Source organism: Dendrobates tinctorius, unplaced genomic scaffold (genome assembly GCF_039654945.1).
Source record: "Dendrobates tinctorius isolate UK_male_01 unplaced genomic scaffold, ASM3965494v1 ptg000095l, whole genome shotgun sequence".
Classification (NCBI taxonomy): domain Eukaryota; kingdom Metazoa; phylum Chordata; class Amphibia; order Anura; family Dendrobatidae; genus Dendrobates; species Dendrobates tinctorius.
In genome coordinates, this window is record NW_027361763.1 from 25,981,158 (window position 1) to 26,005,296 (window position 24,139).

Genomic DNA, 24,139 nt, shown 5'->3' on the forward strand with positions numbered 1-24,139 from the left:
CCGCTTCCGAAATTCCTGAAGCTCCTTCCCCTCTAAAAGTACCAAACTGCGGATGGTAACCGTATGCACAAAAGAACGATGACCTGCCGGTAGATTCTTGACTGTGATTATTGATAGCAAATTCTGCCAGTGGTAAGCAGGATGCCCAATTCGCCTGATTTTCAGAGACAAAAACACCTGAGCTAGATCTCCAAATTCTGGTTAACGTGCTTGGTCTGTCCATTTGACTGGGGATGGAAGGCAGAAGAAAAATACAGAAGCACCTCCAGTCGAGAATAGAACATTCTCCAGAACTTGGAAACAAACTGGGTGGGAATACCGTGAATCTTCATGATTCTTATTATTAGTATTATTATTTATATATATATCACCATTGATTCCATGGTGCTGTAGATGAGAAGGGCTTACATCAAAATACAAATATCACTTACAGTAAAGAAACTAACAATGACAGACTGGTGCTCAGGGAAGAGGACCCTGCCCTTGTGGGCTACATTCAACAGGATTATAGGGAAGGAGAATGTAGGTCGGGGGTTGCTGTAGCTCTGATGTTGTTGAGGTGGCAGCGTGGTTATTACAGGTTGTAAGCTTTTTTTTTTAGAGATGGGTTTTCAGGTTCCATCTGAAGGATCCAAATGTGGTGAATAACCGGACGTGTTAGGTCATAGAATTCCAGAGGATGGGGGATATTCGGGAGAAATCTTGGAGGCGATTGGGTGAGGAGCAAATAAGCGTGGAGCAGAGAAGGAGGTCTTGGGAGGACCGGAGATTATGTGAGAGAAGATATTGGGAGAATATTTCAGAACTATATGGAGGAGAAAGGTTATGGATAGCTTTGTAGCTCAGTGTTAGTAGTTTAAACTGGATACTGTCATGGTTAGGACATGGTTAATGTCCTGTTCTCACAGGGTTAACTTTTGCCGGCCTCTCTTTGGATCTGGGAGGGGTATTTATATTCACTCCAGACTAGCATTCTCTGTCAGCTATACTGTTATTCTGGCTGTGTGTCTGACTGACCCCCCTGGTGTGCGTGTATTCTGCATTGTTTGTTTGATTCCCGTGTATGACCCGGCCTGTTCCCTCACTCTGTACTCCGTCTCTCGTTTTGGTACTATTGTCTTCTCCGGTTCTGACCTCCTGGCTTGGCTATTGTTACTCCGTTGCAGTTTGTCCATATTGTACCGTCCATTGCCCGTTCTGGTTTTCTGATCTATTGCTACGTCCTGACTATTTGCTCTGACTAACCCTTTGGTACTGTCCAGCTATCTCGTGCTTTGACTCGGCTTGATCTGGTTTCTGTCTCTGTCTATGCCCATTGGCAACATTGTCCTGTAGTTACCTTTCTAGGAGTTTCCCTGCAGCTCCTAGCTCTGTGGAGCTTAGGCCATGCCCCCAGCAGTCACGTGCTTCAGATCCTGGAGCATGCATCATCACCGCTGCTGCCTGCTCTACAGGTATCTTTGAGCACTGTTTTTGTACTCAGGACACGCGCACTGGCTTAGTGAGCAAGTGCAGTGCGGTGTTCCTGACAGATACGCTGAGAAATTGGGAGACAGTGAAGGGATTTGCAAAGAGGGGAAGCAAGATTGAAGTGAGGAGAGAGATTCATTAGTCGGGAAGCAGAGATAAGGATGGAATAGTGGGGTGCGAGAGTGTTAGAAGGTAGGCCACAGAGGAGGATGTTGCAGTAATTTAGGCGGGAGATGATTAGGGCATGCACAAGAATTTTGGTAGAGTGAAGGCTGAGGAAAGGACAAATTCTGGAAATATTTTTGAGCTGGAAGTGACAAGAGGTGGTGAGAGCTTGGATGTGCGGTTTGAAGGATAGGGCAGAGTCAAGGGTTATTCTGAGGAAGCGGATTTCCGGGACAGAGGAAAGTGTGATTTCATTTATTGTGATAGATAGATCAGGTAGAGAAGATATGTGAGATGGAGGAAAGATAATTAGTTCCGATTTGTCCACATTGAGCTTGAGAAGAAGAGAAGATAAGAAAGAGGATATGGCTGATGAACACTCTGGGATTCTGGACAGCAGAGAGGTGACATTTGGGCCAGAGAGGTAGATCTGAGTATCATCAGCATACAGATGGTACTGGAAGCCATAGGACTTTATGAGTTGGCACAGTCCAATGTTATAGATTGAGAAGAGAAGGTGTCGTAGTACAGAGCCTTGAGAGACACCAACAGAGAGAGGGTGAGATGAGTTGGTAGTGTGGGAGTAGGAAACGCTAAATGTGCGGTTGGTAAGGTATGAGGAGATCCAGGATACGGCAAAGTCTTTGACGCCAAGGAAAGAGAGGATCGGTAATAGGAGGCAGTAGTCAACTGTGTTGAAGGCAGAGGACAGGTCTAGAGAAAGAGTATGGCTAAGTGCACACGTACCGGAACTCTCGCGGAAATTACCGCGAGAATTCCGGAATTTCAGTCCGCGGGAAAATTGCATTTTAAATTCCCGCGATTTTCCCGTGGAAAAATTAGCATTTTGCAAACGTATTTAGCTTGCAAAATGCTAGCGTTCTCCAAGCGATCTGTAGCATCGCTTGGAGAACTGATTGACAGGTTGGTCACACTCGTCAAACAGTGTTTGACGAGTGTGACCAACTTTTTTACTACGGAGGCTGCCAATGCGGCATCAGTAGTAAAAGATAGAATGTAAAAAAAAAATAAAAAATAGTGTTATTCTTACCTACCGACGTCCCGCGCAGGCGTTCCCAGTAATCCTTTGCGAAAATGCCCGCGATGACGTCAGTTCTCGCGGGATCGCGACGTCTCGCGGTAATTCGCGATGACGTCGCGCGAATGACCGTGAGACTTCGCGATCCCACGAGATCGGACGCCATCGCGGGCATTTTCGCAAAGGATTACTGGGAACGGGAGCGTGGAGAGAGGCGGGAAGGCTCCGCCGGACGTCGGAGGGTGAGAATAACAATATTTTTTATTTTATAATTCTATTTTTTACAGGGATATGGTACCCAAAGCCCGGAGGACAGTCTCATCTCCTCCGGACCGTGGGTACCATCCGCAATTGTTCTGCTTACTTTCCGCATAGTGTGCACAGCCACATGCGGGAAGTAAGCGGAACAATGCATTCCTATGGGTGCGGGATCGCCGCGATTCCGCAAAATAATGAGCATGCTGCGTTTTTTACCGCAAAGCGATTCCGCCGAGGTAAAAACCGCAGCATTAGCACAGCATTGCGAAATCCCATAGGAATGCATGGGATGCTTATTTTTCGCGTTTTCGCGGCAAAATCGCGCGGTTAAAACTGCCGCGGAAACGCGAAAAAAACGCCACGTGTGAACTCAGCCTATAGAGAATTGTCTGTTAGCTTTGGCTGTAAGTAAGTCGTTAGTAAGTTAATCTCATTTTTAAACACTTGAGCAAGGGTCTTGGCATTTGGAAGTGCTGGTAGTGTGATGAAATTAACCATTTAACTTAACCTATCTACAAAGACTAAAAACAAAGTTTTGCCTGCATATACCGGTAATTAAATCCATGTACAAGTGTGGCCATGGTCTACTAGGAATAGGTAGTGGAAGAAGAGTGCCAGATGAACGGGTATGCAATACTTTAGAATGTGCACAAATACTACAAGCAACTACTTGTTCAACCACATCCCGATGCAACCCCGTCCACCAAAAATGACGAGAAAGGAGGTCCGCGGTTGCCTTTCCACCTGGATGACCATTAAACACAGAGTTGTAATGTTCCCCAATTACTTTGAGGCACAGATTTGGTGGCACAAATAACCTTTCAGGAGGGTAGGAGGCCGCAGCATCCCCCTGAGCCTCCAACACCTCACCTTCCAGCTCAGGGTACAATGCCAAAATGACTACCCCCTTCTGAAAAATCGGGACAGGATCCTCATGGTTACCACCACCAAGGAAGCTCCATGACATAGCATTAGCTTTGACATTTTTGACCCCTGGAAAGAAAGTGACCACAAAATTGAACCTAGTGAAAAAAGCGGAGCATCTAGCTTGCCTAGGGTTGAAGATATGGATTGGATTGAAGATATGACAAGTTCTTATGATCAGTGAATGCATGTGACATCTACTACATTATCTGTACTCAGAGAATTATCACTGTGTTATCTGTTATGTTACACAGGACTGCAGATGGCATCTATTTATGTTATGTAATTGTACTGGGAAAAGTGTTGCCCAGCGGTTTGAAAAGCATTAATCGCCTGACAGGTGCAACATTTAATACACCTACATTTAACAATATAATGCTTATGAAAAATTGTTTTAAAGTCAATCTGTCACCACATTTGAGCTATCTAAACTATTAAAATGGGAATAAAGCCTAGAGAATGCAAATAAAAGTCCTACGCATTGTTGAAGAGAAATTATATTTTATCACTTTATATAAATAACCTCTTCCATGCTCTGAGGAGGACGCTGCATAGAAGATAACTCTGCCCCCAGAGATTACTTTATATGAAGGGGGAGTTACCAGTGTTACATGTAATGGTTAGCAGTGTTACCAGCGTGATGTTTAATGGTTATTAGGGTGATGTTTATGAGTACCAGTATTACCAGTGTGATGTGTAATGGCTACCAGAGTGATGTGTAATGGTTACCAGTGTGATGTGTAATGGTTGCCAGTGTTACCAGTGTAATGTGTAATGGCTACCAGAGTGATGTGTAATGGTTACCAGTGTGATGTGTAATGGTTACCAGTGTGATGTGTAATGGTTGCCAGTGTTACCAGAGTGATGTGTAATGTTTGCCAGTGTTACCAGTGTGATGTGTGATTGCCTCTCTCTGATCCACTGATCTCACTGCAGAGCTGTGTGTAGTTATAATTGACACATCTGTAGGTTCCGCTCAGCTGCAGGTTTCATCTCACAGGCAGACAGGGCTTCAATCTTGTTGGAATACATCAGAGCTAAGAGAGCTGCAAAAAATGTGCTAATAACAAGACAAATGTAATTTCTCCTATTCAATGTTAGTGACTTGTCTCACACTGGTAACTCCCCTTCATATAAAGCAAGCTCTGGAGGCAGAGTTATCTTCCAGACAACATCCTCCCCCGAACCTGGAAAACATCATTCACAAAAAGTGATAAAAGATAATTTCTCAACAAGTCATCCGATATGAGACACACAGGTAGGACAATTTTCAGCAGTCTATAACCTGCATGCCCATATTAACGGTTTAGATAAGTCAATGTTTTAACAGATTCCCTTAATACCTGGTATATTTCAGATTTTGATGTATTTTAATGTTTTTATGCAGAAGAATTTTGGGTTTCCAATGTAAAATATAGATGAAGATTTTAAATGATATGTAATGAGATGGTATAACTTCTCACCTTAGTCACGTGATGTTGAAAACTGTGTGATAACTGGTATTTCGAGTCTTTACCAGAATACATTGAGATCATATCATGCAAAGCTTGTGCCATGACTTCCACGCTGTAGTACACACTAGAAGAAACCCCGGAAGATAGGTAGTAACTCATAGTTGGAAAAGAAAAGTTAACACTAGCGTCAAAATCATCTAATGTATCAAGTAAAAGAAAGTGATCCTCACAACCATCTGCTGATAAAAAGTCTAAAAATGGCAAAAATTCCTCAAAATAAAGTATAATAGAAAGATTCTGATAATTTTGCACAAATTCTTCAGCTCCGGGAATAGGTGGCAAGAAATATTCTACAGCTAAACTTCCATTAAAATGTGGGCGATGAAGCTCTATAATTATGGAACATGAGGCCCATGAAGGAGGAAGAACAAAGGTTTTGTCATAAAACAAAGGATCACATTTATCTAAAAAAGTAAGCATGTGATCTGAATGTGATCCACACAGCACAATTACATTCACTCCTGAATTGTTTATAATGCTGGAATATTTGTCACAATATTGAAAAATTTTGGCAATAAGTTTTATGGTGAAGGCAGCACAGATCTCATGTTCTCTCATGTACTTTGTTAGTATTTGCAGCTCATTTTCTCCAGCGTCATCGTCTGATACTAGAATGCCAACCCAGGTCCATTCAAAATGCTTCAACAGTTTGGTTATCACCATATTGTGGATGTGGTTATTCTGCACTGTTCGGAAAACATGTGGATAGAGGCGTCTATCAGTTAATGAGTAGTCTGTCGCTCCAAAGCTGATCTGTAAAGCAGAAAAGCAACATATAGTAGCAGTTCTCAAGAGTTTTTTTTAATAATTTCCATCTCCATTTAAATGAAGAAAAGTCCAGCTCGCAACTCATTGATGTTGAAAAAATTGTGCTTGTTATTGTATTTCAACAGGGTATGAACTTGGCAATGTTATTTGAAGTTATAATTATTTTTAAAACACTAATTTATAGGAAGTAGTGTGCAACTTAAATGTTTTTCAGGCTACTTATTATTAGAGATGAGCAGATCTTTTGATATTTGAATACCAAAAAATTGTGAGTGGGCCTGTGGGTGAGGCTTTATTTTTTTTGCTCTGTTCTCCTATTCATACTTACGGGCTTAAATGACAGGCCACTGAACCTTTAGTGTCTGTTTCCCTAAGGGGTCTGGCATGCGTCTCCCTGCCGCAAAAGTATCACTGCAGCTAAAGCATCGAGAAGCTGCAGTTATGTCAACGGCTGAGAATTAACATCCATCTCCTCTTTTCACACAGGTACAATCTGTTCTACAATCTCTGCTTGCTGTCGTCTGATGCTTACCATCCTGTAACATTCCATTTAATGGTACAATCTGTGCTACAATCTCTGCTTGCTGTCATCTGATGCTTACCATTCTGCAACATTCCCTTTAATGGTACAATCTCTGATACAATCTCTGCTTGCTGTCATCTGATGCTTACCATCCTTCAACATTCCCTTTAATGTGCCTGCTTAATGTTTGCTAAATTCATTTGTTTCATTGTACTCAATATTTACTGCTGTATATCCATGTTGGGGTCAGTAGAGGTGTTATCTGATGCAAGGTGTTACAGCATATTGATGTATCCAGGCCCAGTGTCTTTGATCATCTAACCTCCCCCGGTGTGCAAGCCAATTGCTAATTTAGCCCAAACCAGGTTCCCACAATCCCTTTCCCCCATGATCATCTACTCAGTCCTATATATTTATTAGCATCGTAACCGGTGCACATTGTGGGGTCTGGCACACGTCTCCCTGCAGCAAAAGTATCACTGCAGCTAAAGTATCGAAAAGCTGCGGTTATTTCAACGGCAGTTAGTCACGGCAGGAGTCAGGACCCCACAATGTGAATCTGTCCCTTTAGAGTATGTCTGCTGAGAAAGCACTTCCTATTACTTGGATCTAGCTTTTCTATTAACCCTCTTACTCCTTCACCATGTTTACATATGGCCTCACAGTGTTTGCTCCATTAATCCTCACTCTCCCTCACTATCCCCAAACCCCAGCACCCTCTAATCAAATAATCATCTCCCCTTTCCTCTTACCTCCCAACCTGACCTCCTCTGCTGACCTGCTCCTCAACCTCAAATCTGTCCTACTTGAACATAAAACATGCTGCCCACTCTTCTTCTCCCACCTGCTCTCCCGTTCTCTGCTTCTACTCACTGCTGGCGACATGTCTCCCAGTCCTGGACCCACACAGCTCATACCTCCCATTACTACCCCTTCCTACCGCTCCCTATGTAATAAGAACTACCGCAATCTTTCCAACGTAAAACCTGTGCCCTTGACACCTACCCCCTGCTCCATCTCTTTGGAGCACTCTGGAATGCTCACTCCATCTGCATTAAGCTTCATGTGATTCATGCCATTTTTCTCTCTCGCAATGTTGCCTTCCTTGGTCTCACAGAAACTAGGCTGACACCGTCTGACACCGCTTCCCCTGCTGAGCTGTGTTACGGCGGCCTCCACACTCCTCGCCCTGGCAACAGACACGGTGGAGGAGTGGGTCTTCTCCTTTCTTCCAACTGCACCTTTAACCCAATCCCACCTCTTCCCTCCCTTAATCATCCCCTCTTTCGAGGTCCACTCTGTCCGCATCTACCCTCCCTCCAACCTCCAAGTGACCATCATATACCGATCTCCAGACCCAGCCACTGCCTTCATTGACCAATTCTCTACCTGGCTTCTTCACTTTCTTTCCACTGACATCCCCACTATCATCAAGCATGACTTCAACATCCCCACTGATACCCTTCAGTCAGCATCCTCCAAACTCCTGTCCCTTACTTCATTCTTTGGACTTGCTCGGTGGTCCTTCTCAGCCACCCACACAGACAGACATACATTAGACCTGGTCTTCACCCGCCTCTGCTCTCTATCTAACTTCACCACCTCCCCTCTCCCTCTATCCAACCACCATCTACTCACTTTCTCATCTCTGTCCTCCTCTCCTTTCACCCATGTCCAGAAGCATGTGCACCCCCGCAGAAACGTCCCACACCTAGACACCCACACACTCTCTTACTCTATTCTACCACCGGCATCCATATCCTCACTCCACATCACAGAAAGTGCCACTGCTTTCTACAATGCCACTCTCGCATCAGCTATTGACTCGGTTGCCCCTCTCGTTCATGGCAGAGTGAGATGTATAAACAGACAATCCTGGCACAAAAACACCACTAAAAAGCTCTGGCAAGTGTCCAGGATTGCAGAGCGGCGTTGGAAGAAAATAAATTCGCAAGACGAGTTCACTGCATTCAAACAGGCAACACTTGCTTTCAAATCTGCCCTCACCTCTGCTAACAGGCCTACTTCGCAACTCTCATATCTTCCCTATCCTACAATCCCAAACAGTTATTCAAAACTTTTAACTCCCTCCTGTGCCCACCACTGCCCCCTCCAACCTCCCTCATCTCTGCTGAGGACTTTGCCACACACTTCAAAAAGAAGATCGACCAAACAAGGCAAGTGTTCATTGTTCAAACACCACAACTCATTTGTATACCAGACCAATGCCCAAACCCCATAACCTACCTATCTAAAGTCACTGAAGGGGAGATTAATTGTCTCCTCTCCAAATCATGCCTCACAACCTGTGCACTCAACCCCATCCCATCCCACCTCCTCCCTAGCCTCACCACCACTCTTACCCCATGCCAGGTCACCTCTTCAACCTATCACTAACTTCTGGTACCTTCCCTTCTGCTTTGAAACATGCCAAAATCACGCCTATCCATAAAAAGCCAACCCTCGACCCAACCGCTATATCCAGCTATCTCCCAACATCGCTGCTCCTATTGGCTTCCAAACTCCTGGAGCAGCACGTCCATACTGAACTTTCCTCTTACTTCTCATCTAACTTGCTCTTTGACAATCTACAATCTGGTTTCCACCCCCATCACTCCACTGAGACAGTCCTGGCCAAACTTACTAATGACCTAGTTCCAGCAAAAGCTAATGGACAATACTCTATACTCCTCCTTCTTGATCTGTCCTCTGGTTTCAACACAGCTGACCACTGCCTCCTACTACAGATGCTCTCCTCCTTTGGCATCAAAGACCTCGTCCTATCCTTGATCTCCTCATACCTTTCCAACTGCACATTCAGAGTCTCCCACTCACACACAACGTCCTCATCCCACCTTCTCTCTGTTGGAGTACCCAAAGGCTCTGTTCTAGGACCCCTACTCTTCTCAATCTATACATTTGGCCTGGGGCAACTCATAAAGTCCCATGGATTCCAGTACCACCTTTATGCTAATGACATTCAGATCTACCTGTCTGGCCCAGACGTCACTTCTCTGCTGTCCAGAATCCCAGAGTGTCTATCAGCCATATCCTCTTTTCTTCTCCTCTAGCTTTCACAAACCTCAATGTGGACAAATCTGAACTCATCACGCTTTCCCACATACCATAAGTCCACTGCCTCAGGTAAACATTGACTCTACCCTGTACTTCAAATCGCACATCCAAGCAATTTCTACCTCCTGTCACCTCCAGCTCAAAAACATTTCCAGAATCCATCCTTTCCTCAACCCTCAATCTACTAAAATGCTTGTGCATGCCCTCACCATCTCTCACCTCGACTACTGCAACATCCTTTTCTGTGGCTTCCCTGCTGACACCCTCACACCTCTCCAGTCCATCCTTATCTCTATTGCCTGACTAATTCATCTCTCTCCTCGCTACTCCTCCACTTCTCCCCTCGGCAAATCTCTTCACTGGCTCCCATTCCCTCAGCGTATCCAGTTCAAATTACTTGTACTGACCTACAATGCCATCTAAAACCTGTCTCTTCTATATGTCTCTGAACTAATCTCCCGATAGCTTCCCTCACATAATCTCCGGTCCTCCCAAGACCTCCTTTTCTCCTCCACACTTATTTGCTCCTCACCCAACCGCCTCCAAGATTTCTCCTGAATATCCCCCATCCTCTGGAATTCTTTGCCGCAACACATCCGATTATCAACCACATTTGGATCCTTGAGACGGAACCTGAAAACCCACCTCTTCAGGAAAGCTTACAGCCTGCAATGACCCTGCTGCCTCCTTATCACTACCGGAGCTGCCGCCTCAACCAACACCAGAGCTGCCGCAACCCCCCAACCTTCTGTCTCCTTCCCCACCACCCTGTAGAATGTATGCCCGAAAGGGCAGGGTCCTCTCCCCTGTGCATCAGTCTGTCATTGTTAGTTTGTTTACTGCATGTGATATCTGTGATTTGTATGTAACCCCTTCCCATGTACAGCACCATGGAATCACCTCTTAAAGAAAACCTATAGCCTGCAATGACCCCGCTACCTCCTCACCACTACCAGAGATATCGCCATAACCAACACCTTAACTGCAGCTACCCACCAACCTACTGTCTCCTTCCCCACCATCCTGTAGCATGTAATCCCGAAAGGGCAGGGTCCTCTCTCCCCTCTATATCAGTCTGTGATTGTTAGTTTGTTTACTGTAAGTGATATCTTTAATTAGTATGTAACCCCTTCTCATGTACAGCACCATGGAATCAATGGTGCTATATAAATATATAATAATAATAAATGATGTGATATAAATAAACAATATTAATAATATTTTAAATACTGAGCTTGCACAGTTCATATTATGGTCTTTGTAAAATAAATTAACTGCAGCAAATTGCGCAGGTGATGGCCCATGCACAGCAAAATCTACCTTTTGCCGCTATGTGCTACTGCACAAGCGCTGCGGGTGCCATTTTATTGGAGGAAAAAAAATTGGATGCAAGAAAATGGAGACAACGATGGCCTTTGTGCAGCGGCATCTTGTGACAGATAGATGTACTGCTCATGAGCTGCCTGTGGCACCATGTTGCAGGAGGAAAAAAGTCTAACCCACAGTAGCATCTATCAAAAGTTTGGGTGCCGGTTTGCTGCAGCCTAATTTTTTTCCTTCAGCAAAATGGCGCCAGCGGCAGTGCTTGAGCAGTAGCACCTATCGTCAAGCTGTCATTTAAGTGCATTTATGCCCATGTGGATGAATTTGAGAAAAGCACAAAATAAAAGCCCTGTTCTCAGGCCCACCCATAGCCTACCCTGAAGCATGAGAATCTCATTAACTGAAAGCTACAAATAAAGATTATACAACAATCACAAGCCGGATTTCATCAACCAAGGTATCATTGTTATCGGTATAATGGCACCAACCTGACATTGTCTGTAGTTTACTGAGCACAATCCTGCTGACAGGTTCGCTTAAACAGACAGCAGTTTACAGGAGTGAAAGAATTTCCAGTGACTCTTGAGATGGAAAATGACTCTGACAAACAAACTCTTCTCTGCTGGGAACCTCTGATCTGTGATTATTCAGGTATTAATCACAATTGTGTAAGTTATTGTAATCTATAAAATGTCAGAGCTGCAGGACATTATGGGGAGACCCACACGGCAAATTGTCATTATTCTGCTCTCTGATGCTTCAGCAGTGAGAGGATTAGTGCTAGGTAAAGGTATATTTTGTGTGTAAATGTCAAATCTAAAGTCAAAATATTAGAATTTGATTGAAACTGCAAATTTCTGGCAATTTGACAAACACTATTGAATATACAAATAGCAATATTGGATGACTCAGTCAGACGTTACATAATGCCTGACAAAACATTTTAGCAAACTGAAGTAAACATAACAGCTAAACCTTTAAATATGAGAGAAAGAGAGCACCCCACTGATCATAAGAGCTTACAGTCTACAGGAGAGAAAGAGAGAGAGGACCCTGCTGACCAAAAGAGCTTACACTCTGCAGGAGAGAGAGCGAGAGAGAGAGAGAGGACCTCACTGACAAGAAGAGCTTACTCTCTACAGGAGAGAGAGAAGAATCCACTGACCACAACAGCTTACATTCTCAAGGAGAGAGAGCTCACCACTGACCTTAAGAGCTTACACTATACAGGAGAAAGAGGACCAGCTGTTCATACAAGATTACACTCTACAGGAGAGAGAAAGAGAGAGAGGGCCCTGCTGACCATAAGAGCTTACACTATACAGGAGATAGAGAGGACCCCACTGACCATAAGAGCTTACACACTACAGGAGAGAGAGAGGACCGACTGACCATAAGAGCTTACACTTTAGAGGAGAGGGAGTACTCCACTGACCATAAGAGTTTACATTTTACAGGGGAGAGAGAGAGGACCCCACTGACAAAAAGAGCTTACACTCTACAGGAGAGAGAGAAGAATCCACTGACCACAACAGCTTACATTCTCAAGGAGAGAGAGCTCACCACTGACCTTAAGGGCTTACACTATACAGGAGAAAGAGGACCTGCTGATCATACAAGATTACACTCTACAGGAGAGAGAAAGAGAGAGAGGGCCCTGCTGACCATAAGAGCTTACACTTTAGAGGAGAGGGAGTACTCCACTGACCATAAGAGTTTACATTTTACAGGGGAGAAAGAGAGAGGACCATACTGACCATAAGAGCTTACACTCTACAGGTGAGAGAGGACTCCACTCATCATAAGAGCTTACATTTTATAGGGGAGAGAGAGCACCCCGCTGACCATAACAGCTTGCACTCTACAGAAAAGAGAGAGAGAGTACCATTAGAGCCTACACTCTACAAGAGAGAAAATACCTGATCATAAAACCTTGCACTCTACAGGGAAGAGAGAGGACTCCACTGATCATAAGAACTTATACTCTACAGGAGAAAGAGGATACCGCTGATCATAAGAGCTTAGAATCTACAGCAGAGAGAGGACTCCACTTGCCATAAAAACTTAAACAATATAGGAGAGAGAGTATCCCGCTAATCATAGGTGCTTACATTCTACAGGAGAGTGAGGACACCACTGACCTTAAGCGCTTACACTCAACAGGAGAGAGGACTCCGCTGATAATAAGTGCTTACACTCTACAGTTGAGAGAGGATCACTGTAATGAATGGAAATGAAGGCACAGATGTTGAAGTGCACATTCGTTTATTGCTATTTTTCCAACGGTCTGGGGGGCTCCAAAGGGGGCGTAACTATGCGAACCCCAGACACCACTAGTAAGACCCCTCAACCAGGATCAGAATAGAATGTCTGAGGGACACAGTTGTTACCTCAAGTTTGAAACCAAACACATAGAAGCTGGCCCAGCAGAACAGGTGCAGAGAAAGGGATAACAGGTAGCGTAGAACCAGAGACGTATCCAGGGGGGGCAGCTGGGGCAGTTGCCCCAGGCGCAGCCAGCAGGGGGGCGCAGTCGGGCCGCCTAATGCTAAATCTGCAGGGGGTTGAATACTACTTGTAGGTACTTGTATGTATGAGGGCATGTATGAGGAAACAGTATGGGGGATGGGTGCAGACAGTAAGGGGTGCGAATGGGTGAATGTATGTGGACACAGTATGGGGAGTCGGGGATATGTGTGAGCAGACAGTATAGAGAGTGAGGGGGTAAATATATGAGGAGACAGTATGGTGAACAGAGGGATGTTAGAGGAGGGAGGGGAATAGTGTGAGGTGACAGTATATTGCAGATATTTTTATTTATGAGCAGTATAATGACATGTCTTTCTTTAAGGGCATCGTGTGGAGATTTGCTGCAGAAGACCGGAGAAGATGGAAGTCTGCAGAGACGGCTGTGGATGAGAAAACTCGTCATGGGGTCTGGACAAGAAGAAGAAAAGGAGAACGACTCCAGAGACATCAACTATAAGGTACCTGGGTGTAAATGTTATTCGTGACACTGACTAATTCTCATGTTTTTATTTATGTTAGGAACATTAAAGGGGTTGTCCAGGTTTGTGTTGAGTCTGCAGTCATTCTATGTGACTGTAGACTTCAGAATTCTCACAGTGCTCACTGCACGCTGTCAGGATTCTCTCGTGTTGGTAATTTACATACATGCGGTCACATGCTGACTAGACATGTGTGGCCTCACTCAATGAAAATGAACAGAGCGAGGCCGGGCACGTCTAGTCGGAATGTGGCCATAAATATACAAATCACATACTTGTGCTGACATGACCATGTACTCTAATCCTAAATGTGTGCAGTGCATTCATTGTGAGAATTCAGAAGCTGCAATGTCAGGATTCAGCTCTGCAGGTTCCAGTACTCATCACACAGACACTTCACTCATATGCGACTTTCATAGTTATGGTCTTGTGACAACGAGCTTCTCATCCTGCTTTCAGTTTTTTACTGAACATTGAGAGCATTAGGGAGAGCAGCTCGTGGGTACATGGCTAAGTGTGCAAGTCGCATATGTACTTGGGGGGGAGGGCGCCGAACCAAATTCTTGCCCCGGGTGCAGGAAAGCCTAGATATGCCTCTGCGTAGAACTTGACAGGAGGGAAGCGGCTGGATGGGACGGAGCTGGCTCTGGCAGTACTGACGTCGTCGTGGGTAATGGAGTGACAGCTGAGCAGGATGGAACTTGCACAGTCAGCACTGGTATCATCCCAGGGATGGAGTAGAAAGCCGCTGATAGTCTGAGAAGACAAACAGTATTAGCTGGGTACTGGCAAGACACTGGAAAAGCACAACAGATCACAGATCAGAACACTTAAATGGAAACTAGCAACAGGAAACACTTATTGCTCTGGCGCCCTCTCTATGGCAAAGAGGCCAGAAATAGCACACACAAGGACACCATTGGTTAACAGCATATTTTGTAAAATGTGCTCTGACTCTTTAAGAGACCAGGAGCGCGTGCGCAAACTCAGCATCCTACCTGTGGATTTCCTTGGCGGGTGCCAGGAAGCAGGAGGTCCCAATGGGGACCCCGCGGAGGTATAGGCACGGGTGCTACAGTATCCCCCTCTTTACGCTCCCTATTTTTCAAGTCGGAGTAAAATCTTCTCTCCAGTAGGAGGGGGGCCTGCATGTTGTCTTTAGGCTCCCATGACCTCTATTGAGGACTGAATGTTAGGCGTCGAGTTCCCACCTCAGCACAGGGGGAATCTCAAGCTGTGTCCTCTGCGGTCTCCCATTCTTCTGCAGCCGCAGAGGTTCCTGCTCAGCAGAGACATCAGTGCCAGCATCTTGCTCAGGCTAATGCTATGCGTCTGGTTGCTACTGTCTCCCCAGGCTCAGCCATACCATCAAGCATTGGTCAGCGGTGAGCAGACGCCTCTATGTCCTGCTTTTCATCATCTGAGCATGTCTGGGAGACGACCGCTCATTAATAGTCGTAGAAGGTCACATGTTCAGGTGCTCAAGCAGCTCGGATTGGGCCATCAGGAAGGTCCTGGAAGGCTATGCCTATAAAAGGCTCGCATGGCCGCTAGTATAACACAGAAATCGTGTGTGTGTGTGGATGCATGTATGTGATCTAGTGAATGACTCATTAAGATCCCCTCCCTAGTGTTGTTGCATGTGTAGGGTGTTTGAGCTAACCAGCGCCAGACTGTGCCATCCAGCACTAAGCACGATTATACTGCATCAAGTTGCAGCAACCGCCAGTGCGGCGCCGTGCGCAATTAGTGCGCTTTCCAAGCCCGAGTCAGGGTCGTTAGTGATGTCCGCCAGAGTGGTGCTGTATTTAGTGCGCTATATCTTCAGCTTATTCACTTCCTGGCACCACAGTTGCGGTGCCGAGTGCTAGTGGTCTAGAAGGACTCTAACCCTGTGTCTTTGGGGCAGAGTCCTGTGACTGTACAAAAGTGCTCACTTTGCCGAGCTCTGTGAGCTTTAACAAGCTTCAGCATTTACATTCCGTGGCAGTGCAGTTCTGTGAAGTAACAGAATCCGCCTCTGTACACACCGGGTGAAGTTAACCCGCGTATGTTCATTTATTATACTGCCATATAGCGTCTGCCATTACTGAGCAGCAAGTAACATCTCTGCATGGTGTACCCCGGGCTTTGAACGCACCTTGAAACCATCTTCTTATTAATTGGTGCGTTCCGATTACCCTAACACCGAAGCCCTTCCAATCCACCAAGAACTAGGTCTTACCCCTTACTCTCTTTGTGGCCAAAATATTCTATACCTCAAAGACATCCTCCTCACTGATGGGATCAGGAGTGGTACCTGGGTCCTTAAAGAGGGAACTCAAGACTACTGGTTTGAGGAGGGAAACATGGAGTTAGGCACATGAAAAGAAGCAGGCAATTTCTATTTATATGGCATTGCATTAATTTGTTTCAAGACTTCGTGGGGCCCAATGAAGCGGAGACCCAATTTGTAGGAGGGCATCTTCAGATGGGTGTACTTGGAGGAGAGCCGCACCCTATCTCCGGGCTGAAAGATTTGAGCATCCAGGCGTCTTTTATCCGCATGTCTCTTCATATGTAGTGAAGCTTTTTCCAAGGCAGACTTGGTATCACTCCACACTTTAGAGAATTCCTCTGCAAAGTTGTCAACTGCAGGGACACCTGAGGTCCAAGAGATGGGAAGAGGGATTCCGGATTGAAGTCAAAATACAATCTGGAAGGGAGACCTTCCAGATAATTCACTTACTTGATTATTGTATGAAAACTCTGGTCAGGGCAGTAACTTGACGAAGTCATTATGATGCACATTGTCAAAGTGAATAAGGAAACTGGACAAGATTTGATAGGTCCTCTCCACTTGCCCATTGGATTGAGGATGGTAAGCGGAAGAAAAGTCCAGTTCCACTTTCATTAGTTTACAGACCGTTCCCCAGAATTTCGAGGTGAAATGGACATCCCTGTCAGACACAATGTGGAGAGGAAACCCATGGAGATAGGAGACATGCTGTATGAAGTAGTCAGCAAGCTCTGGGACAGACGGGAGACCAGACAGAGGAACAAAGTGAGCCATCTTCGAAAATCGATCTTCCACCACCCAGACAGCGGAGCAGCCAGAGGAGATGGGAAGATCCGTAATAAAGTCCATCGCGATGTGCTGCCAGGGAGCAGAAGGAACAGAAAGTGGCAGGAGGCACTCGGACGACATGCGTTTTGCAGTTTTGTTACGGGCACAAGAAGGGCAGGCTGCCACATACTCCAGGATATCATTGCCCATGGTAGGCCACAAGTAGTAATGGGAGATAAGTTGCAAAGTCTTTTTCTTACTGGCATGACCACCCAACCTGGAAGAATGATTCCACCCAAGGACATGATTCCTGTCAAGAGTTTTTCCTGGAGGAAGCTGAGAAAGATTGACAGAGGCTACTGGCACTATCCTGGACAGCTCGATGATATGTTGAGGTTCTTCCTTTAAATGGGGGGGGGCAGGAAAGCTACGGAGAGTGCATCGGTCTTGACATTTTTATCAGCTGGACGAAAATGAGGAACAAAATTAAATGGAGCAAAAAACAATTCCAACCTAGCCTGGCTGGGATTCAGCCTCTGTGCAGACTGGAGATAATCAAGGTTTTTAAGATCGGTGAATATGACAACCTGATGGACTGCTCCCTCGAGGAGGTGTCACCATTCCTGCAGGGCCAACTTGATTGCCAACAACTCCTGATTTCCAATGGAATAGTTCCTTTCAGAAGTGGAAAAAACCTTAGAAAAAAAAACAAAAGAGACCATACGACCAGGAGAGGATTTTTGAGAGGGAAATGCTCCAGCGTCTATGGAGGAAGCATTTAACTCGAGAAAAAATTGTCTGTCAGAGTCCGGTCGATGGAAAACGAGCGTGGAAGAGAAGGCTTCCATTAATGAAGTAAAGGCGTCTTGGACCTTTGGGGTCCAATCTTTGGGTTAACGCCTTTCCGAGTTAGAGCTGAGATGGGGGCCACTCCAGTAGAGAAGAGTGGAATAAATTGACGGTAATAGTTTGCTAATCCCAGGAACCGTTGTATCGCTTAAAGCCCGGACGGGTGAAGCCACTTGAGGACAGTGGATAACTTCTCCAGATCCATCTTTAGACCTGTGGAAGAGACTATGTAACCAAGAAAAGGCAGGGAGGATTACTCAAAAATGCATTTCTAGAACTTGGCGTACAGCAGGGGTCCCCATCCACCGGTCTGCGGCCCAGCACCGGGCCGTTGCAGTGCCCTTGCCGGTCCGTGGACACAAGGGGAGCCGGCGGCGGTGCAGCAGCTGATACTCACCTAGCGGTCCCTGTAGGCGCAGCGGCTTCCTCCAGCGCTAGCGGTCAAGTGTACCGATCATTTAAGGTCATGAATATGGACGCCACTCATCTCCCATAGGCGTGGCGTCCATATTCATAGACCTTAATTAGCGGTAGCACGTGACCGCTCCGCACAGGAGCTGAAGCGCCGCGAGATGTAGGGAGGGAAGTTCAGTGATGGGAAGGAAGGTCAGCGATGTCAGGGCAAGTATGATGGGGGAGGATGGGGGAGCCGAGCAGAGCCATATATACAAGGGAGGGAGAGTGGGAGCGGCGCCATATATACAGGGGAGGGAGGGTGGGAGCGGAGCCATAAATACAAGGGATGGAGAGTGGGAGCGGAGCCATAAATACATGAGAGGGACAGTGGAAGCAGAGCCATATATATAAGGGAGGGAGAGTGGGAGCGGAGCCATATATACATGGGAGGGAGAGTGGGAGCGGAGCCAAATATACAAGGGAGGGAGAGTGGGAGCGGAGCCATAAATACATGGAAGGAAGAGTGGGAGCGGAGCCATAAATGCAAGGGAAGGAGAGAGAGAGCGGAGCCATATGTACAAGGGAGGGAGAGTGGGAGCAGAGCCATATATACAAGGGAGGGAGAGTGGGAGCGGAGCCATAAATACATGGGAGGGAGAGTGGGAGCGGAGCCATAACTTCAAGGGAGGGAGAGTGGGAGCGGAGCCATATATACAAGGGAGGGAGAGTGGAAGCAGAGCTATATATACAAAGGAGGGAGGGTGGGAGCGGAGCCATGCATACAGGATGGGACAGGGGAGCCAGGCATACAGGATGGGAGGGTGGGAGCAGAGCCATGCATTCAGGATGGGAGAGTCGAAGCAGAGCCATGCATACAGGATGGGAGAGTGGAAACAGAGCCATGTATACAGAATGGGAGAGTGGGAGCAGAGCCATGTATACAGGATGGGAGGGTGGGAGCAGAGCCATGTATATGGGTCGCCCTCACGTCCCAGGGCTGTGGGGTACTCGGTACCGGGCCGGTGTCTTGGGGAATGTGTCACAGCAGTGGTGATCCTGTCCGTGGCCCTGGGCGCCCAATATCAATGGTGGTTTGTGGTTTAGTTTATATGGATAGTTCGTGACGCCACCTATGGTGTTCAGCAAATATGATGTTAGGCCGACGCTGCATGCAGATCCTCTGGGACTGATGGTGTGTGCAGCATAGACGGTAAAGCTCCCCACAGGTGGAGCTGTAGTGCCAGGGCAGTGTAGATGCAAGTACTCAGATGTAGCAGAGCTCAATGTGTCGGCGTAGAATGAATGGAGGACACCTGCAGTTGTAGTTCCAAGGCTTTACTCTCAGTTCGTAGTGCACACCAGTGCCCGCTTCAGTACCGTGTCCTCCGGGACAGAGACTCAGCCAACCTCCAGGCCAGATAGGGTTCTCCCTGCCAACACTCCACCAAAGTGTGCCTTTCTGAACGACTCCGCCAATGCGTCTTAATGGTGAAGCACTCCAGTACTTAGTTGCCCTGGAATACCTCTGTCTAGATGTTCCTAGAGCTCTCACTTGTATGACAGACAGCTGTAGCCTGCTCAGGGACCTCCTAGATCCCGGCACTCTATCAGTTTGCTGTTGTGTCCCAAGTCTTGGATGGGAGTAGTGCATTTACAGCCACCTACTCCACTGGTGTCTGTTGCAGAACCATAAGTTTCCATACAACCTTGGGGACCGGGCCCCGGCCTTGAGCTGAGAACCTATAGGCAGGGTACTCTCTCAACCCACTCCTCCTCTCTGTTCTCTTCTCCTTCGTTCCGTCCTGATCCTCCTCTTTCTATGGAAACTTAGGTTACAGTTCTACGTCTCACCTCTCTCCTTTCCTTCCCGTGCCAGCTGGCTCAGGTCACTGAGGCAGCTGCAGTACTCCTTCCTCCATCCCTTCTTCCAGGGACCCTCACTCCTGTCCGAGTGACTTCCTTCCCGACTGACCTCCTGTCTGACTGACCTGTGAATCCTATCTTCCCCTTTCTTTTATACTAACTCCACCCACCTCCCAGCACATCTCGTGTTATGAAGCAGGGTTCCACGAAAGGTTCTCTGCTACACCCTGAGCTGCAATGTGGCCCTACTGAACTATCCTGAGCTGCAATGTGGCCCTACTGAACTATCCTGTGTGTGGGATGCAGGTGTTGGAGCGTGGCAAGGAGTTCCCACCTTACCTGGATGGTGGGGCACCACACCTTAGGAGAAGGTGCAGTACCTCTGTGGCGACCGAGCCTCAGGGGCACCACATATACAAGGATGGGAGGATGGGAGCAGAGCCATGTATACAAGGATGGGACAGGGGAGCCATGCATACAACAGGGGGAGCCACACAGAACTGGACAGGACGGGGGGAACCACACATACATTTTCTGATGATTAGAAAATAATCAGCATGTACAGAACTCCAGTACAATTTTCTTAAGTGCTCAATGCTCCTTTTCCTTGTAGGTTCCAATCATCATTAGCAGTGACGGTCATCAGTAGAAGTAGCCCAGTGCTCCCACTGAAACAGAGAAACAAGCCAGGTGCTCCCACTCATTCAAAACCTATGGTGAGTTGAGTCACATTATAAATGTTATAATTAAATGATAAGTATGCACTGCTAAACTACAACCGCGTCCATAGCCCCGCCCCCTTATGACCAAATCCCCGCCCCTGTCACACCTCCATCCCCGCCCTGCCTGGCCATGGAAGAATGGTCTTGCTTGAAGCCGGTCCCTGGTGCAAAAAAGGTTGGGGACCACTGGCGTACAGTCTGTTCTCCCTGAGCCTTTGTAAGACCTGGCGGACATGCCTCCGATAAGTGACTAAGTCTACTGAGTAAATCAAGATGTCACCTTTGTAAACCACAACACATGAGTAGAGGAAATGTCTAAAAATATCATTTACAAACTCCTGGAAGACGTGGGTGCATTATTGAGGCCAAATGGCATTACGAGGTATTGACATATACGAATCAGGTTGTAGGCCCCTCTGAGATCTAGCTTGGTGAAGATCTTGGTCCCTTGGAGACGATCAAACAGCTCAGGAAAAGTGGTAATTCTTTATCGTAATCTGGTTTAACCCCCTGTAATCGATACAGAGCCGTAAAGATCCATCCTTTTTCTTAACGAAGAAGAATCCTGCCCCTGCCGGAGAAGAAGATTTGCAAATAAATCCTCTAGTCAGGTTCTTCTGGATGTAGTCTGACATTGGCTGGGTCTCTGCATAGGAAAGAGGATAGCTTCAACCCCGAGGGGGAGACGTTCTGGGAGATCAATGGAACAGTCATACCACCTATGTGGAGGTAGTCTCTCTGCTTCCTTTTTCCTGAAAACATCAGAGAAAGCCCAGTAAGAGGATAGTAAACCCAGCAGGGCAGTTGGCTTAACTGGAGGTGGAACAGGACAGATGGGAGACATACATTGATCCGAGCAAGGAATCACCACAGCACAGGACTTTTCCAGTCCTCCAGTTTAAGACAGGTTCATGCATTTGAAGCCAAGGTAAACCTAGAAAAAACATAAAAACAGATTCTTTCAGAATGTGTTAGACCTACGCGAAGTTCCACTGGCTCAATCTGAAACCAAACGGACTCGGTCAAGGGTTTGCCGTCCACGGAAGTCACCAAAAACGGGTTCGGAAGGCGCTGAACTGGAATCTAGTAACGGTCCACAACCACTTGTTGGATGAGATTTCCGGCGGCTCCAGAATTCAAGTGACACAGGTTCCAAATATTTAACTGAGCTGAAGGACACGGAGACAGTCATGTGCAGAGAAGGAGAGAGATGATCCTTACCCAGGGAAGCCTCTCCTGTCGAACCTAGGCTCTGAAGTTTCCCTACCTCTCTGGACAGAAGCGGATCCGATGCTCAGAGCTGCCACAGTAGAAACAGCTCCCTTCCAAGCGGCACGCCACCTGGTGCTGATTGGCCAAGCTCAGTTGATCCACAGCTTCACGAAGTGAGGCTGGAGATGAGGAAGGATACTAGAAACAGTCTATAAGGTCTCTTCTCCTGCTTAGATTCCCTGGAACATTCTTGGAACCGAAGGTCAATCCAGGTTTGCAAGGGATATCAGGTCATTCAGAGTCGCCGGCTCATCTTTTATTCTCCCAGACAAACCTTCCCAGAAGGTAGCCACTAAGGCCTCATCATTCCAGGATAACTCCGGAAACAAACTGCGTACAGGGCCACCGTGAGATTCTCCTGGCGTAGACGACGAAGCGAAGAGGCTGTCGAGGACGATCGACCAGGCTCATCGAAGGTCCTGTGAAACGCCTGTAGGATAGACTGAAGGTTTTTAACCAGAGGATCCCCTCTCTCCAACAAAGGATTTAGCCAGTCGAGGGTCTCTCTGGCCAGTTGCAACATAATGAAGCCCACCTTGGCCCGTTCAGAAGCAAACATGTGCCCCAGGAGTTCAAAGTGCAGTGAACACTGATTAATGAAACCCCAACACTAAACGGGATCGCCATCAAAGTGAGTGGGAGCCACCAGACGGAGTCCTTTACCTGCCATACAGCAGGGATCCTGGAAGCCGGTGGTCGAGACAGGAGGAACCGAGGATATCAGTGAATCCACACGTGTAGACAAGTTGTTCAGATAGGTCATGATCTTGTCCTGCTGGTCTCTTAGGCGAGTAACCTCTTGACACAACTCTGCAGCTGGAAGTGCTAAGGACCCAGCGGGTTCCATGGCCGGAGCAATCTATAATGAATGTGTGGCGCCCTGCGTCTTTATTGCCACAAAAGGGTTAAATATGTACTGTTTTGTATGTATCTTGTGATCAATGGGAGTTATGCTTGCTCTGTCACACACACACACACACACACACACAATTTGCCTCACTCCCTTAGTTGTCTGAAGCTTAGAGCTTTGCAGACATACCCTAAGTGGGAGGGGGAGGGGCCAAGTTGTTGTCTTCAGTGTGAAGAAGAAAGAGGAAGAACGCTGGTGGAAGCCATGTTCTGACATGTGCTGCAGCCAGGAGCTCAGCTAATAGAAGCATCAGGGAACCAGCCCCTAGATCATCAAGGCTCGCAGAGCAGGCTGGTAAGCTGAGAGAATCTGAGTGGGATTATACTTCTAGCAGAGAGGTGTTTTCCCTTAGAAATACTGCAACAACCTAGGATCAGTGAAGGATAGTGCAAGAGGGAACTCGAGCTGCTTTCACATAGGATCCAAGCTGCAAGTGTCTGAAGGAGAAATACACAGTGAGTAGAGGCAATACTGGGAAGTTCTAAACTCCGGGAAGCCTGGGTCCCTGAAGGGATGAGCCTAGCAGGGAGCATACACTGAGTCCCAGCAGAGCAAAGGATAACTCCCATTCTGCAGAACAGACTGTAACCTGGTGAGAGTTGTAATATCTCCTCTGAACTGCATGTGAACTACAGTAAAAGACAAACGTGGCTATTCTTGCCTCCTGCCTTATTACTCTGTGCCTTCTACTTGCATCACCATTTCTGGGGATCAGCCCTGGTTGGAGAGGGTTTAACATCTGCACTGCCATCACATCTACTCCCCCAGGGATCATCTGCAGTGCCGGCTATACTGCAGTCTAACACTTCAACTGGCGTCACGAATCTCCACATAAACTTTATCCCCATTTAATTCTACCCGCTTTTGCATGACCGCCTGGGGCCGCGGACCAGGCCACCACCGCTGTGACATCACCCATTGAAGTTAACGGGCTCGGAGCCGAGTACCCCACGGCCCCTGGGGTGCGTCAAATGGATGCGGAGGAACAAATGTTGAAGTGTACATTGGTATATT

At 46.8% G+C, this 24,139-nt stretch overlaps 1 protein-coding gene across 1 annotated transcript in view; it reads right to left on the reverse strand.

The window, feature by feature from the left end:
• Nucleotides 1-24,139, reverse strand: part of LOC141098862 (vomeronasal type-2 receptor 26-like) — a 193,424-nt gene that overhangs the window by 121,887 nt on the left and 47,398 nt on the right. Inside the window, exon 4 of the mRNA XM_073586820.1 lies at nt 5,824-6,123. Coding sequence (XP_073442921.1) covers nt 5,824-6,123 — 300 coding nt within the window. The remainder of the gene's footprint in view (nt 1-5,823; nt 6,124-24,139) is intronic.